The sequence below is a fragment of the Dissoconium aciculare genome, assembly GCF_010015565.1.
Source record: "Dissoconium aciculare CBS 342.82 unplaced genomic scaffold K489scaffold_14, whole genome shotgun sequence".
NCBI classification, from domain to species: Eukaryota; Fungi; Ascomycota; class Dothideomycetes; order Mycosphaerellales; family Dissoconiaceae; genus Dissoconium; species Dissoconium aciculare.
Genome location: NW_022984964.1, coordinates 303,584 through 319,873, shown reverse-complemented (window position 1 = coordinate 319,873; position 16,290 = coordinate 303,584). Strand labels below are relative to the sequence as shown.

General features: G+C 53.0%; 3 protein-coding genes across 3 annotated transcripts; 1 reads left to right on the top strand and 2 right to left on the bottom strand.

Annotated features, from left to right (window-relative positions):
• Positions 1-620: 620 nt before the first annotated feature.
• K489DRAFT_434486 (glycoside hydrolase family 31 protein) lies at positions 621-3,985 on the bottom strand. Its single transcript, XM_033608557.1, has 3 exons — positions 3,674-3,985; positions 3,329-3,617; positions 621-3,271 (listed from the first exon to the last, which is right to left on the bottom strand). The coding sequence occupies exons 1-3, from the start codon at positions 3,906-3,908 to the stop codon at positions 784-786; spliced, it is 3,012 nt and encodes a 1,003-aa protein (XP_033456193.1). The 5' UTR covers positions 3,909-3,985; the 3' UTR covers positions 621-783.
• A 1,379-nt stretch (positions 3,986-5,364) lies between these two features.
• On the top strand, positions 5,365-13,404 carry K489DRAFT_373615 (uncharacterized protein; the record flags this gene model as incomplete). Its single annotated transcript, XM_033603437.1, has 7 exons — positions 5,365-10,435; positions 10,539-10,576; positions 10,852-10,929; positions 10,974-11,150; positions 11,390-12,957; positions 13,057-13,189; positions 13,330-13,404. 7 exons carry the CDS (start codon positions 5,365-5,367, stop codon positions 13,402-13,404), a joined length of 7,140 nt encoding a protein of 2,379 aa, XP_033456192.1.
• Positions 13,405-13,879: 475 nt separating this feature from the next.
• K489DRAFT_75598 (NIPSNAP family protein) lies at positions 13,880-16,135 on the bottom strand. The gene is made up of 6 exons (XM_033608897.1): positions 15,573-16,135; positions 15,135-15,458; positions 14,733-15,020; positions 14,499-14,617; positions 14,201-14,330; positions 13,880-14,145 (listed from the first exon to the last, which is right to left on the bottom strand). The coding sequence occupies exons 1-5, from the start codon at positions 15,811-15,813 to the stop codon at positions 14,253-14,255; spliced, it is 1,050 nt and encodes a 349-aa protein (XP_033456191.1). The 5' UTR covers positions 15,814-16,135; the 3' UTR covers positions 13,880-14,145; positions 14,201-14,252.
• Between the last annotated feature and the right edge of the window lie 155 nt (positions 16,136-16,290).

The following is a 16,290-nucleotide window of genomic DNA, read 5'->3' as shown; positions in this document are numbered from 1 at the left end:
GCCACAGTAGTCCTGTACAAAATCGTTCCAGAAATCGCATCAAAAATCACTGAAGGTTTGTCTCGCATCGTTGCCCGACATGCAAGTCATCCTACGAGTGTGGCGGGAACCAGCAGGCTAAAGTCGTCCTGTCATACCGATCCTCGAGCTCTCTATACGCGGATGCAATCACTGCACGCGCCGGCGCTCTACGCACTCGACCTTACGATTCATGCTGGAGGCGAACGATCTCTCCAGGCCGAATCGCGCCTATCGAAGATATTGTCAACGAAGTACTATCGGTACATGCAGACACGCAGGTCGGTCGAGAAGTCCCCATTTCAAACATGTGTGGCTTTTGCACGCTGGCGTTTGCAAGCCAGCGAAAGCATCATCCAGCTTGCCGCCGAGCATCAATCAGAGAAAGCCTGATGAAGAGCCCAATATAACACGAGTTATTTGCCTGATCTAACAATCAAGGAAATAGTCCATAGAGCCCCGTTGAAGAATCGTGACTATCGAATAGTGAACAGATTACTCATCAGAAAGAATCCTGGCAGATTAGTCATCCAAATCTTAGTACATCATCTTGTAAATGAGGCGGTTCATTGCATGCATTGGCCAATATTTACTTGCGATTGCCGCTACTGCATTACTATTCGTACTTTGTGCTACAAATCCCTGGAGACCAAGCAAAGGCTGTAATACATCACCAAGTTCCACCTCAATAGTTCCTTCGGAGTAAGCCATGCTAGTGCATTGAGAGATCCCCAACATAACGACCGCTACGGGTCAGAGGAAAGATTAGACAGCTCCACTCCAAGCCGCGGTCAAAGGAAAAGCCTTCTCACGCTTCGTCATCCTGGCATAAGCCTCGGCAGATGCATTCACACCCGTCCCAACACCATCGCCGAGCACCACAATCTCCACAATGCCAACGCCAGGATCGTAGCCGAAAGTTCCACTCGTCACGAGAACACGATTGTCATATGAGAATTGGATGAGACTGTACGCAGGCTGCTCAATGCTCTCGCCATCATCAAGGTAGAGGGTGCCTTCGGCTTTGCCTTGTGCGTCGGCGGCGATGATCAAGGTGAAGGGTTGCTTGCGGAGCTCGCTCGTGGTGTTGGCGGAAGAGGTGCGTTGCACGATGATGTTTCCGGCTTTGTAGAAGAGCGGGATAGTGGTGTAGCCGACGTTCTCGCGCGCCACGGTGGAACCGGTCCCCTCGACGAGCTCGTGGGTGTAGTAGTCGTAGAAAGTGTCCTTGGGTAGATAAAAGGTCGCAGTGGTGCTGTTCTCCTCGGTCACAGGCGCGACGAGGACGCCGGGCCCGTAGAAGTACTGGTATCCCAAGGCGTTAACATTCGGATCTTCGGGGTAGTGGAAGAACATGGGCTGCACGAGGGGTGTTCCGATTGTGCTCTGGAGGTAGAGAGCGGTATACAAATAGTCGAGCAGCTTGTATCGGATGGCGATTGCATTGCGAGCTGCCTCAGCGACGAGCGGCGAACGATAGAACTCATGTGGGACACCACCCAGCTCTGCGTGGTTGCGATAGAAGGGCGAGAACGCTCCTAACGAAGCCCACCGTGCGCACAGGATATCTTTGGCATATGTGTTACCCCCAAATCCACAGACATCGGCACCGACGGTGGGAACTTGGTACAGTGCGGCGAATTCAAGGACCTGTTTGATGGAGAAAAGGTAGTGCGACCAATCAGCAATGTTGTCGCCCAGCCAGTGTCCAACCTGTCGACCAGAGCCGGCAAACGTGGAACGTGTGATAATCATTGGACGCAGAGTCGGTCTTCGCTTGAGCATGGAAATGCGAGATGCTTCAGACATTTGAGCGCCGTAAAGATTGTGCGTGTCGTACTGAACGGTGCCGCCGTAGTCAACGAGATCGGTATCCAATGTCTTGTTGCTCAGACTACCTGCAGCATTTCCAATTTGATATGATGGATTGATGAGGTTGCGGCCAGGGAGTCCGAGCTTTTTGCCAGCTGATTGACGGGAAGGCAATAGAGGACGATCGAGTTTGAATTGTGAAGCAGCGTCACGCTTCACATTCGCCTGCGGTGGCGTCGAAGTTGTGATATCATCATTGACAACTTGCGGCTGGCTATTGCAGCTGGTTGACGTGACAGTCCGGTTCGCGGACTCATAGACAAAACTGCCATCAGTCTCAGTACGGACATACTGATATGTGATTGTGGTTTCTGCAGGAACATCGACGGTCGCTCCCCAGATGGGATACCGATCGGCTCCAAGCGGTGCTGCGTTGGTAATGTCACCGCCGCCAAGAGTGCTCACGCTGCCAAGCACCAGGATGTTCTCGCCATAACGTGTAGTAGCGTTGACATTGAACGTGATTTGTGCTTTGCATTGCGGCTGGAAGCTAGCCGGGAATCCAGCGATGGCATTGTCGGGTCCAAGACGGACAGCTGGTGGACGTGGAGGGTTGCCCATCTGCTGCGCCTGGAGTGTTGCATTGGTGCATGGCCAATTGCAGAAGTTGGCAGCCTCATTCATGTCAATCCACAAAGCATCAATATCAACACCAGTCTCAGGATCGAAGAAAGATGCGAATTCATTGTTCCAATAAGCTTGCGTGTTGGGATGGAACCAGTCAGGGAAGGCAGTCACTCCGGGCCAGACGACACCCTCAAATATTGAGCCATCAGACCTTTTGTAAAACACGTCCTGGTCGCGACCTGAATTGAAGGCCGGATAGTCTTGATAAGCAACAGCCGGATCAACCATGACCACGTAGTGTTGACCACGGGAATGGATTGTCGAAACAAGTTCTCGCATCAAAGTCAACGGAAAGCGTTCGGGATCGAGCGTGAACACACGGCGGAGATACATGTAGTCGATGTCGGTCCACATCGTTTCCAATGGAATGTTGGCCGCCGAGTAGTTGGCAACCACTTCAGCAACTTCGTAAACATCGCGCATGCCGTAACGGCATTGATGGTAGCCCAAACCCCAGTATGGCATCATGACACTCTTTCCGACGACCTCGGAATATTGTTGTGCGGCTGCAACCGGTGTCGGGCCGGCAAGGAAGTATAAGTCAAGGACACCACCGAGCAGGTCGTATTCCAGAGTAGAATCATTGATCTTGATGCTCTTGCCGTTCGAGTTCAAAAGGAAGACAGCGTGAGTACCGCTTGAGCCACGATGATCGAAATAGATAGGATGATCTCCGTATAGGTTGGTTCCTGAAGGCGTTCCATAGGCGTCACGATTCCAAATCACTCGAGTGTAATCAGTTGTGTTGAGCATACTACGATGATTCGTCAGTGACCAAACTCTCCTTTGGAGAACATCTCGTTGGACTCACAATGGATCAGTATGCTCTCCAGTACCGTAAAGCACGGGATTAGCAGGTAAGGACGTCTTCAATCGTACGTATTGGCTTTCAAAGATCAAGGGACTTGCAGCAGTGTCGAGTAAAACATCGCCCGTACTTCTGCGTGTCACCGAGAAGCTGAAAGGAGTGTCGACGTGGTTGAAGACGAGGTCACTGCTCGAAGCATCGCCGCCATTGGCGACTGGTCGAGTGAATACAGATTCAGGAACCTGATAGACCTGGGACTGCGCATCTTGAATTAATACATGAAGCCGCGAATCTGAAGTGTGGTTAGCCACATACACATGAAAATTCATCGAATCAACCAATTCATACCGGTCTGATATTCAACAGTCAATGTCAGATCTTCAAGATCTGTGCCATAGACATTGCAGGCTGGACCTGCAAGTACTAAATCCGCTGTCAAGCCAGTACCTGTTGTCTGAACATTGACAGCATTGTAGCCCGGGCAAGCATTGACATCACTTGAGCTTTGGCGTGACAATAAAGCACCCGCAAAGCTGGCGCGGGCAAACAACGCCAACGCAAGCAATTGTCGCATTGGATGCATGATGGCTGTTTGAGCGATATCACGAAGATCTTGAACATTGCAAATCCTGGGATCGCTCTGCTACTTTATACATGGCGTCACGAGCAAAAAATTGGTACTGCACAGTACCTGTGTGCTGCATCTCGAGTCAGCAATGCAGATCTTTCCCGCATACCCTCATCGCTTCGCCACGAGTTTTCCTCTCACCCGACATCACAGACATCAAGAATCAAGTACATGTATTATCGCCATTATGTGGCGTTTCCGAAACATTGTGCGGCGTGAACACAACATTGCACAGATCTCAAATATATTTGATCAACGCGCGTCGCCTACAGAATTCCAATTTCCATCGCCTGGAGGAGCTTGGGCATGATAACACATAGATTGTGCTTGATGGGTCCACACCATAAGAAGTCTTGACGGCTAAATGGCCAATCGTGACATTGTTGTGGCCTGTGTTCTCCAAGGATCTTGGTTGACGCACCGCTGCTCCTGCAGAGCTGCTCGGAGTGACACGGTGATACTTTACCAATTGGTTTGCCAAGGAGCGGCGGGTGCTTACAGCTGTGAAGTTCCACGGCATGTGGAGCACCTGGGGATGTTTTCTTGGCAGATGTAACATGATGCCAATGAGTAGGTATCGGAGGCAACGCGAGATCGGTATGTGTCACTTCAAAACGCTGTAGGAACTTCTTTGTCCGGTGTTCGAACCGTATCTGAAGAATCGCGGCATCGGCTTTCAGTAGGAGTAACAATCCGACGACTTCGAGAGCTCGCGCCACTGATCGCAAACGTTGTCACTTGCAGCAACTCCAATGCGGCCGCTTTCGAGTATATAGGCTTCGGCCCGAATCGATGAACTGGTAGGAACTAATAAGAGCCCCCGGAGGATCTGACATCATTTCGCTTCTATGGAAGGTTGGAACGGGATCTGGGTGACTAATCTGCGGGTGGCATTTCTTATGAGTAATCAATCCTCTCTCGTCTTCGTGGCTGTTGTGCTCAACAGCGGCGCGGTCGTGCATCGTCTGTGACTCCAAATATTTGTCATTTGGATGCATTAGGAAGCTGAGATTCGAAGTCAAGGGTATGGCAGCATCGTATGGCGGTGGACTAGAGGATTACAGAAGGAATATTGCAGATAGTTGTGGGTGAAAGAAGATGAACGCGTCAGCCACATTCAAGCCCAGCAACGACGAGTCCACGGGTCGCGTGAAATTGTTTGCTGACATAATACAGATCGCGTCTCCCGGCCTCTCCAGCCCTGCAAGTCCTTTAACAACGCCACACGATGCATATGCACAGTATTGAAACAACATCACGGCATCTGCTCCTTGCATCTGATCGGCGACGACTGCATAATCGATTTGGAAATCAAAGCATTTGGAGGCTCCCTACATTTAATCAAGCATCATTTCACAAACACCGTTTGGATATGGAACGACAATGATCGCACAGCACAACATCCTGGATCATGGCTAGGAAAACAGAAGTCTTCCGCGTTCGACTGAATTGCGTAGATCATTATCAACATTCGCCGTCGAGTCTGGATGCGCCTCTGTTTGGGTCACATACATTCTCTTCAACTCAACGAAACAGATTACCTCAAGTGCCAGTAATTCGTGTCTTTGGAGCGACTGAAACCGGACAAAAGGTCTGCGCTCATATTCATGGAGCCTTTCCATATCTGTTCGTCCCGTACGAAGGCTCCATCGAGGAAAAGACTGTCGATACGTACATTTCGGCCTTCAGAAGTGCTATCGATTCTGCACTGACACTCTCGTACCGTCGAAATCCTCACGATGACCCCAGCAAGGCCATCTTTGTCGCTCACATCAGCTTGGTCAAGGGAGTACCCTTCTTCGGCTACAATGTTGGGTACAAATACTTCTTAAAAGTCTATCTTCTCAATCCACTGCATATGACTCGCTTCTCGGATCTCCTTCAGCAGGGTGCAGTCATGAAGCAGATGTTTCAGCCATATGAAGCTCATCTACAGTATCTCCTCCAATGGATGTGTGATTTTAACTTGTACGGCTGTGCATACATTGAAGCGAAGCACGCAAAATTCCGAGAGCCGATACCCGCCTGGGATGACCTGGACAACGAAGAGCACATCTGGCACGATCGCTCGATATCTGCCGACCGCTTGCTGAACCCGAACGAGTTCACTCGCCAGAGCCATTGTCAGCTCGAACTTGATATCAGAGTGGAAGACATCCTTAATCGTTTGTCGATCGATGAACGACCGCTACATCATTCATTTGTCGAGCGGCTTGCATCGCTAGACAATTTGCCTATTGAGGAGAAACTTGTACATTCAATGAAAGGCCTCTGGAAGGATGAAACACGGAGGCGGAAGAAGCGGATGGGGCTCTCAGATGACTCGTCATCTCCCTTCCCACCGGAAGTGCTGGTCAGCATGTCTGCGGATCCTCGAAACACGAGTGACGGTGGCTGGATTCACGAAGTCGAGTTTCGCCGAATGGTTGTGGAGCTTGCCGCTCAAGAGAAGCGTGCGCGTGGCGGCGGCGGACTCTCATTCGAAACTTTTGGTGAGCAGGATAAAACAAATGACGGAGTACAGACCGTGTGGGATAGTGTAGCCGACTTGTTCACGAGCACGATGACTTTTCGCTGGAGCGCGGAGAAGAAGCTTCAAGCCACTCAAAGATTAGACGAGATCCTTTCGAATCAGACTCAACTGCCAGGCTTGGCAGAGAGCGAGGGAAGTGGAGTTACTACACCTGACGAGGCCGAGGCCAATGCAAATCAACATGAGGATGAGTATGGAAGCGACGAAGAGAAAGCGAAAGAGATCATGCTCACGCAACGTCAAAAGCTCGCCATTGCTTCAGGCAAAGAGGCCATTGCGCGAGAGACCGAATCGCTCTTCGACGCCGCTGAGCAGAAAGCAGCAGCTTTATCAACAAGTGATGCCCTCAAACGCGTCGCGCCGACCAGCAGTCGACATCCCTTCAAGAAAAGCAAGCTCGCCGACTCAACTACGATCAACCAGGGACTGACCCTGCGGGTGCCCGATAGGAGGGCTGAAAAGACGGGATCCTTGACTTGGTCTCCCACATCACCACTCGAACGTCCACCGCCCGGAGCTCAAGTTCCAAAAGCATTCGACCATGACAATAACGAGAACTACTTGCCACCGCCTTCGGCTCAACCACCGAGCTTTCAGCAATCGCCCGTCGCATCTCAAGGCTCTAAGCTGGCATTCCCTGTCGTGAAGAATCCGCAAGATCCCGCGACCATTCTCCGATTGAGCCAGCGTGATGATCAATTGCAGAAACCAACGCAGAATGCATCTCAGAAGAGCACTACGGACTCTTTAGGCAGTTTGGTGAAGTCAGGCTCTCATAATACTCCCATATCACCTGTGGAGCAGCGTCCAACGATCGACCCGGTTCTTGCAAAGAACTATGGCAAAGCTTTCCCTGCGCCGAGGTATATCGATGTTCTAGTTTACTCAATTGCTCCCGTATCGGCAGCAGAAGTCAGCCGCACCCTGACGCCTGCAGTCATCTATCAGGATGCGTACTATAGCGACGAAAAGGATGTCCCCGAGAGACCTCGTGAATATGCTGGCCAAGAGTTCAAGCTTCTTAGTCGTACCATGCCCTACCTGCCGAGGTTCAACACAATGGGAGTTGATGAAGGCGTGAAAGCAAACGATTACGATAAGCAGTCGTCGAAAGTCGCCGCGAGAGAAAGGAGTAGGAAATGTACTCTCCGTCGCTGGGAGATCATGAGTCCTCCGCCAACCTGGGCTGAAGTTGAGGGCTGGGTGGAGCAAGACCAAAGCACCGGACAGTATGACGCAAAAAGATCTTCCATACAGCAGACGAGCTCCCAGCTCAAGCGCAAGAACAAACCCGACCGTGAACTATCTCAAATCGAAGGACCTACACAGAAGAACAAACATGGCGTTAAATACTCACAGAAGAAAGCAAGCACGAGTGTCCAACACGAGACTGGCTACATGAGCATCATGAGCTTGGAAACGCACATCAACAGCCGCGTCGATCTAGCTCCTGATCCAGAGCGGGATGAGGTCAATATGATCGTTTGGTGTATCGCGGATGAACTCGCCGACGAGAACTTCAAAATGGGCATCATCATCCTGGCGCAAGAGGATGACTGCGATCGGGTTGAAAAGATTCGCAAGACGGTCGGCAACAATGTTGAAGTCGAAGCAGAGGAAAGCGAGCTCGATCTCCTCAATCGCATGGTCGACATCGTGAGAGAATACGATCCAGATGTGCTCACCGGCTACGAGGTCCATAACAACAGCTGGGGGTACTTGATCGAGCGTGCTCGAATACAATACGAGTTCAACCTGCCCGATGAATTTTCACGAATGAAATCGCTGTCTCATGGTCGATTCGGGAAAGATTCAGATCGATGGGGTTTCAATCATACCTCGACGGTGCGCATCACGGGTCGACATACGATCAATATTTGGCGCGCGATGCGATCGGAACTCAATCTCCTGCAATACACGATGGAGAATGTTGTCTTTCATCTTCTTCAGCGCCGCATTCCTCACTACTCGTACGCCTCATTGACGAAATGGTACCGAAGCAAACGGCCGAAGGATTTGGCCAAGGTGCTCAACTATTTCGTTTCCCGAACCAAGCTGGATCTGGACATTCTCGACGCGAACGAATTGATTCCGAGAACCTCTGAACAAGCTCGTCTGCTTGGCGTAGATTTCTTCTCGGTGTTCAGCCGTGGTTCACAATTCAAGGTGGAATCTCTCATGTTTCGTATTGCTAAGCCCGAGTCTTTCATCCTCGTTTCGCCGAGTAGGAAGCAAGTCGGGGCACAGAATGCTCTTGAGTGTCTCCCTCTTGTCATGGAGCCACAATCAGCCTTCTACAGCAGTCCATTGCTGGTGCTGGACTTTCAGAGCTTGTACCCAAGTGTAATGATCGCTTACAATTATTGCTACTCCACTTGTTTGGGCCGAATCACAAACTGGCGTGGGACAAACAAACTTGGATTCGGCGATTTCCGACGTGCGCCGGGTCTCCTGGAACTGGTACAAGACAAGCTGAACATTGCCCCAAATGGCATGATGTATGTACGGCCTGAGATGCGCAAGAGTCTGCTTGCAAAGATGTTGGGCGAAATCCTGGAGACACGCGTCATGGTCAAGAGCGGAATGAAAGTCGACAAGGATGACAAGACATTGCAACAGCTCTTGAATAACAGGCAGCTTGCGCTCAAACTCATTGCCAACGTCACATATGGTTACACTTCGGCATCATTTTCAGGACGCATGCCGTGTTCGGAAATCGCTGATAGTATCGTCCAGACGGGCCGAGAGACATTGGAGAAAGCCATCGCATTGATCCACTCGGTCGAGCGATGGGGCGCTGAGGTTGTGTATGGCGATACCGACAGTCTATTCGTGTATCTGAAAGGTCGTACGCGAGATGATGCATTCAAGATCGGGAACGAGATCGCAAAGGCAGTGACTGATGTCAATCCTCGACCGATCAAGCTCAAGTTTGAGAAAGTCTATCACCCATGCGTGCTTCTCGCGAAGAAGAGATACGTGGGCTTCAAGTACGAATCACCGAACCAGACCGAACCCGAGTTCGACGCCAAAGGAATCGAGACTGTCCGGCGAGACGGAACACCCGCCGAACAAAAGATCGAGGAGAAGGCACTGAAGCTACTCTTTCGCACAGCAGATCTCAGCCAAGTCAAATCGTACTTTCAAGCGCAATGTACCAAGATCATGTCCGGTCGTGTCAGCATCCAAGACTTTTGCTTCGCGAAAGAAGTCAAATTAGGAACCTACGCCGACAAAGGACCCCCTCCGCCCGGCGCCCTCATCGCCACCAAGCGAATGCTCCGCGACCCTCGCGCCGAGCCCCAATACGGCGAACGCATCCCTTATGTAGTCATGGCCGGCGCACCCGGCGCACGACTATGGGAGCGCTGCGTCGAGCCCGAGCGGCTTCTCCACGACGCCCATGCGGAACTCGATGCGGAATACTACATCAACAAAAACCTCATTCCTCCCCTCGAGCGTATCTTCAATTTGGTCGGCGCGAACGTGCGTGCGTGGTATGACGAGATGCCGAAAGTGCAGAGGATCCGTATGCTCGGTGGGCCGAGACTCCACGAGGGCGAGAGTAAGAATACCAAAAGGACGATGGAGAGCTACATGGGCAGCTCCCACTGCCTCGTCTGTCGGACCAAACTTGCTCCCGCGCAGCAGCAGCAGCAGCAGTCACATTCCGCACTCCGCGAAACCGTCGCCGAGCTACCGTTATGTCACACCTGTCGACATACAAAGACATCATCAACTATCCTGACCCTCCGCCGTCGGTTGCAAAAGGCCGAGATGCGCGCACGCGATATCGAGAAGGTCTGCCGTAGCTGTGCGGATGTCGCGTTCGATGACAGTGTATCGTGTGATAGTCGGGACTGTCCCGTGTTCTATAGTCGTGTCAAGGCGAATAGTCTGTTGGAAGTTGCGAGGAACGGGACGGGGAAAGTGTTGGATGATCTGGAGAGTGAGAGTTTGTTGAGGGAGGAGTTTAGATGGTAGATGGAAGACGGATTCTCGAGGTTACGTTACAGCACATTGTCATGCCTACCGCTTTGGTTACATTGCAGCACTTGTTGCGTCTGCCGCTTTGATCACAATACGCATGGTACGTGTAAGTAAGTTGCATTCAAAGACGGGATGAAGTGGGAATGGTATGGTCGAGTGTTAGTAAACGATGACATGAACCTTTCCTGGCATCCGTTCGACGATCCACGCCACGCCGCTCTCCCACGTGAGAAGGAACGCCGGTGCGGGCCGGGAAACCGATTGCGGCCGGAGCCATGCCATCCGTCCGTTTCGAGATTGCACTGGGCACGAGAGAGACAATTCCAGCCGTGAGCCCGGCATCACATCACGCTTGCGGTCATTTTCCTCTCCTAGGGCCAAGGCTTTTCCCCCCGAGCATCCCACGGCTCAGACGTCATCTGGACTATTCGGCTGATCCTCTCGCAGGACTCGGTGCGCAGGAAACCCACCCGGGGTGTGTGTGCAACCATTCACAGTCCTCCAACAACCTCTCGCACTATGCAGGTGTCGGCTGCGTACATGCAAAGAGATCCACCACCAGGACCAGAAGGATGAGACAGTGTGTGGCAGATTTTCTGTCGCGTGCCTCCACTTCTCTCTCTCTCTTCTCCTCCCGGGGATTTTCGCTCAAGCATATGTTCTTAAAGCAAGTGGTGTGTCGCTGCGGCGTTGTCGTCCCCTATCTCGCTCATTTTCATTCCATCCAGTCGGATTCGGACTTCAGGAGCACGTTGTCGGTTTCATTCTTCCTTGTGTGAGACATTTATCGATAATTCACTCACACACGCACGCGCAATTTTGATCTACATACACAATCCACAAGAACAAATCAAGATCAAGCAAGCAAGCATTATTACAAGAACAACGCATGAAAATTAATTTCTCGCCGTAGAAATCGGAGAAAAATCGCTCATTCTGCTGCTGCTCCGTCGTGTGGTTGGCTCTCTCTCCTTTACGTGCTCCTGACGTGCATGGTGTCGTCTTCTCGCTCATTGCCTCCCTCTGCGACCGCGATCCAAATCCGCTCATGCCAGCATCCGTCACGACCGATGGACGCGCGGAGAAGGACTTACTCGTAGTTCGCAATGATGAACGTGCCCTTCCGGGACATGACCTCAACAGTACCGAAAGCGACATTTCACATGATCTCAAACCCGCCGAGAGCAACATCACCAACTCACATCTATCCACTACTCTTTCAACAACGACGACGGCAACCTCAGCCCTACGCGACAAAGTCCAATCGACCTCGGAGAAACTTCAGGATAAATTCCACATTCAACGGATCCGTGCAACTGGCCCTTTCAAATTCTTCTATCCAACCCGCGTCCTCATGGGCGTGAAATGGAAGGATGATCGGGACCCTGCCGGCTCGGGAATGGCTGATGGTTCCGATCTGGCATTACTGTGGCGTTCGCGAGATTCCCGCAAAGGTCGGAAGAATTCCATCGTGCTGCCCTCCCGATCAGCATCACTAGCCGTGCCAACCGCCGCCAGGACCATCCCCACGACTGACACCGCCACCGCTCCACCTTCACAAACCGCCCGACTCCCATCACCCATCGCACAGGTATGTAGAAATCTCTGGCGTATGTGCACGACATTCCCTTACTGGGATATGTCCTTCTGGGTAGCCTTCGGCTACACCCTGGGCTCCGCGGTCTTCGTGATCAACGGCTGTTTCGCATGGATCCCGCTGGGTTTCCCGGACGTCCCGACCTTCCCGGGACAAGCCAAATACGGCGTCGGCATCACCTCATGCATCGGCGTCTTGCTCTTCCAGATCGCCGCCTTCATCGCCTACCTCGAAGCGGTGAACGAGGGTTCCTTCGGCGGCTCTGTACTGCGGAGGTTTTTGGATGAGAGTGAGAACAACGACGAGGATCAGAAGGAAATGGTCGACGCCAAACTCCATCTCTTCCTCCACCATCTCAATCCCTCCCACCACCACCACCATCACCGCCATACCGCCGCCGCCGCCGTCGACCCCGAACTCGGCTGGAAGACCAAAGATCTCCCCGACGACCTTCCCGACCATGAAGATCCCGCTCCGCAACCCCGCCGCGACGCCTTCGACCTCGGGCCCTCCTCCATCGGATCCTCCACCCTCGAGTCCGGGAGCACCTACACCCTGCACCCCTTCCGCTTCCTCCCCACCTGGCACAACCTGGCGACGCACCACATCCACAGCATCGGCTTCCTCGCCTGCACCGTGCAGCTGATCGGCACCACCATCTTCGTCGTCACCGGCATCGTCGCGCTGCCGGGCATCCTGGAGAACCTGGTGCAGTGGCAGCTCAACGCGGCGTACTGGATCCCGCAGATCGTCGCCTCGGCCTTCTTCATCGCCGCCAGCCTGCTGTTCATGCTGGAGACGCAGGAGAAGTGGTGGCGGTTCGAGCCGGGCGTTCTGGGCTGGTGGATCGGCGCGTGGAGTCTGGTGGGCAGTTGTGGGTTCATGTGAGTTCTTTCCTTTCCTTCCCCTCCTCCCTTCCCCCTTTTCTCCCATCTTTTCTTTCGCCCGATCCTTTCCCGCTGACATTCGTCACAACAACACAGGTTATGCGGCGCCCTCGGCCCCGCCTATCTCAACCCCACCGCCGTCTACCACTCCTCGCTGTCCAGCCTATGGGGTTCGACGGCCTTTCTGATCAGTAGTCTCATCCAATGGTACGAGATGATCAAGAACAAGGTGAGTCTCTTCTTTCTCCCTTTCTTTCTTTCTTTCTTTCTCTCTTTCTCTCTTCCTTTCTTTCCTTTTCTCTCTCCTCCCCTCTCGTCATCTGCTCCCCCCATCCAAAGGACGTCGAATCCATCTGACCTCCCCTACAGTATCAAGTCGAGGAGCGCCACCCCGAGGGCGCCGAGGACGTCGGTTCCTGGCCTCTGCGGCCGCGTGTAGGATGACGGAGAGATTTATCATAGAAATTTAAATTAAAAGAAAAGAAATCCAACTTGATTTCTAATAAAGATCGAGAGGGAATCAGTAGATTCCTCTTCCGAAACAGAATAGAAAAGAGGTCCTCTGCGTGTCTCTGGTCGCTGCGTCGGTTGCAGATGTGCATGTGTGTAGGTATGGGTGCGGACGGAGATAGATATGTGTGTCCTCATTTCTCATGACGAGGACTATACAAGCGGGCGGAGGGGGGAGGGTTTCCTCTACGCCCCCCCCTCTCTCCTTTGATTACGGGACGAGAGAGGGAGGGAGGGAGGGAGGGAGAGAAAGGATTTCACGATTGGGAGGGAAGGAAGGAGAAGCCTCCCACGACGTTCGAAGAGTCGAAAATAGATAGATATTGACGGAGATGCATGATACAATACACGTACGACCCCTTTCCCTCATGGACCACTTCGAGGTTTTCTTCCATTCTCACCACAGCGACGACTGGGGGGTTTTTTCGCCCTCTTTCTGCCGCCTTGCACCGGGAAAAAACATCTCGGGACTTTTTTTCTTTTCTCATGATCGCTTTTTCTTTCTTCCTAGCTCCCTCCGCAGCTTTTTTTGTTTTCTATCTTCCTCTTCCCTTCCTCTCCTCTTTCTCGCATTCGCTGATCTCCGCGCTACGTCTCAGCGGACAAGAGGTGGGGCCGTTGGCGGACGAGAAAAAAAAAGAAAAGCGACAGCGGGGCGGAATGTCCGGAGTTTTTTTGGCAGGGAAGAATGGACTCCGCCTCTTTTCTACCTTCCCCGTACCTCATCTCCGGGATCGGAAATGCTGCAGATCGCATTGCCGTTTTGTTCGATAGGTGGGCGTTCAGCTCACCGGGCTCCAGGGCATGGGGACCATGATGCGGCTCTCCATGGTCTGGATCAGCGGGACGGTTTTGTGGACCTGGTAAGAAAGAAGAATCAAATAATCAGCCAAAGTTCATTTTCTTCTCCTCCTCCATTGTTCTTGTTCTCAACTTCACATGATCCATCTTGGAAAGAGATATGGACTAATGAGAGACCTGAGTGTGAAGGGAAGGGAAAGCAAGAAAAGGAAAAAAAAATGACGTACCGTATCCGCCCATCCGGAAACTCCCCAGCTCTGCTCGCGACCATTGCGACGTTCCTCGAGATCGGCGAATTGCCAGAGATGGTGGACGGTGTTGAGTTCACCGACCTGGACGAACCAGGCTGTAGGAATCCGAGTCAGCAAATCATCATTTCCCTCGCGACCGAACTAGGGTGGAAAGGGAGAGGAAAAAACATCCCTCCCCCGAGAAAAAGCAGAACGGATATCGCGACTCACCTCCAACACCCTCCATGACCTCCCTCCTCGCGGCGAGGCCCTTCTGCCAGTGCGTCTCCCACTCGAGGAGCGTTCCCGGGTTGAGTCGGTATGATCGCAATTCGAAGACGCCGCCGAGTTGGCGCGGAGGGGAGGTCGGCCAGAAGCGGAACTCCTGCATGAGCGAGGTGCGTTTGTTGCGGATGAGGGTCTTCAGTTTCTTGTCGAAGGCCGGGAAATCCGGGTGGGATTGGATGCTGTGCAGACTGGCGTGGTAGCCGGTGTAGCGTTGGTATTCCCAGATGTGCACTGTGTGGATGGAAATTGAATCGCTTGTGGTTAGCAAATTGGAATCTTTTGGGAGGAGCTGTGGACTGTGTGTGCTCTAAGGGGATAAACGATAATTGGGCGGGTTTTCCATACCGAATGTGTCGTTGTCGCCGACTTCCGTCCTCCAGCTTCCCACCAGGTTGACCTTGTTCTCGGGCATGCCGGCCATGCGCGGGTACCATTTGCTCACGAGCTCGACGTACTCGTCAACCTTGTCGGGGTAGACCTCGTGGAAGACGATGCTGTGGACGTATTTCCCTCGGGCGAGGGTCTGCGAGAAGGAACGCTCAATCTCGCGGTCCATCTCCCGGCCCTCTTCGGTGCCGTAGATGAGCGAACTGAGGCGGCCGACGGTGGAGTTGGGGGACGACTCGCTCGGCAAACCGCTGGCGGCATCCTTCTGACGCCCGGCCTCGCCTGTAGCAGTAGAAAGTGAGCCTAGACCCTGGGACAAAGCCTCGGACGCAGCGTTGACCACCGACGAAGTGGCGGTCGTCGCCGAAGATGTGGAAGCAGACGCAGCAGACTGACGCTCTTGTTCCTTCTTCTTCCTGTGCAACTCGGCGAGGTTGTCTCGGAACTGCTTCTGCTTCTCGGCGAAGGTGTGCGCCTGATCGGGAGCAATGTCGGAGAGCGACGGCGCTTTGCGTTGAGAAGCGGTGGTGGAGAGGGTGCGCGAGAGTGCGGCGGCGGAGGTGGATGCGGGAGTGACGACGGCCGAGTTGTTCGCGGGCAGAGAGGCCACGCGGGCGGCTACGCGTCGGGAGAACATGGCGGTGACGGACTGTCGCTGATGGACAGAGGCGATTTTCGAGCAGGGAAAGAAGCGTCGGGTTGCCAGCAGCAAGAGGGAGGATATGATAAGCTTGTTGTTATCGATAGGGCTGCTCGGTGGAGGTCCGTATGGGAGGGAGCGAGCTACAGTCAAGCTCTGATAGATCCCGAAGCGCCGTGTTTCCGACCCGTCGCGTATGTATGTGATATGCAGACAACGGCCCGATTGTTGAGAAGACGAAGGAGCTCAAACACGTGCAGACGGCGTCGAGGTCTGGATGGTGGAGGTACAGTGCAGTGCAGTAGAGCACAACCTCAAAGCGGTGCGGACGGGCGGACGGATATCGCGTCTGCTTTGGGAGAGCAGCTCGGTCGGTGGTGGTGGTGACAATCACCGAATCTGCAGGAGGATTCCCCGAGAGGAAGGATCAAGCTTGTCGGGCTGTCGAGCGGTGCGGTGCGGTGCGGTGCGGTG

Excerpts from the sequence above, each read along its gene's own strand:
- K489DRAFT_75598 (XM_033608897.1), bottom strand. The coding sequence starts at position 15,813 with ATGTTCTCCCGACGCGTAGCCGCCCGCGTGGCCTCTCTGCCCGCGAAC. Across the intron at positions 15,459-15,572 it reads GAAGAAGAAGGAACAAGAGC|GCGAGGCCGGGCGTCAGAAG; the intron begins GTCAGTCTGCTG and ends CTACTGCTACAG. Across the intron at positions 14,618-14,732 it reads GGTCATGGAGGGTGTTGGAG|CCTGGTTCGTCCAGGTCGGT; the intron begins GTGAGTCGCGAT and ends GGATTCCTACAG.
- K489DRAFT_434486 (XM_033608557.1), bottom strand. The coding sequence starts at position 3,908 with ATGCATCCAATGCGACAATTGCTTGCGTTGGCGTTGTTTGCCCGCGCC. Across the intron at positions 3,618-3,673 it reads GACTGTTGAATATCAGACCG|ATTCGCGGCTTCATGTATTA; the intron begins GTATGAATTGGT and ends ACCACACTTCAG. Across the intron at positions 3,272-3,328 it reads GGAGAGCATACTGATCCATT|TATGCTCAACACAACTGATT; the intron begins GTGAGTCCAACG and ends GAATCATCGTAG.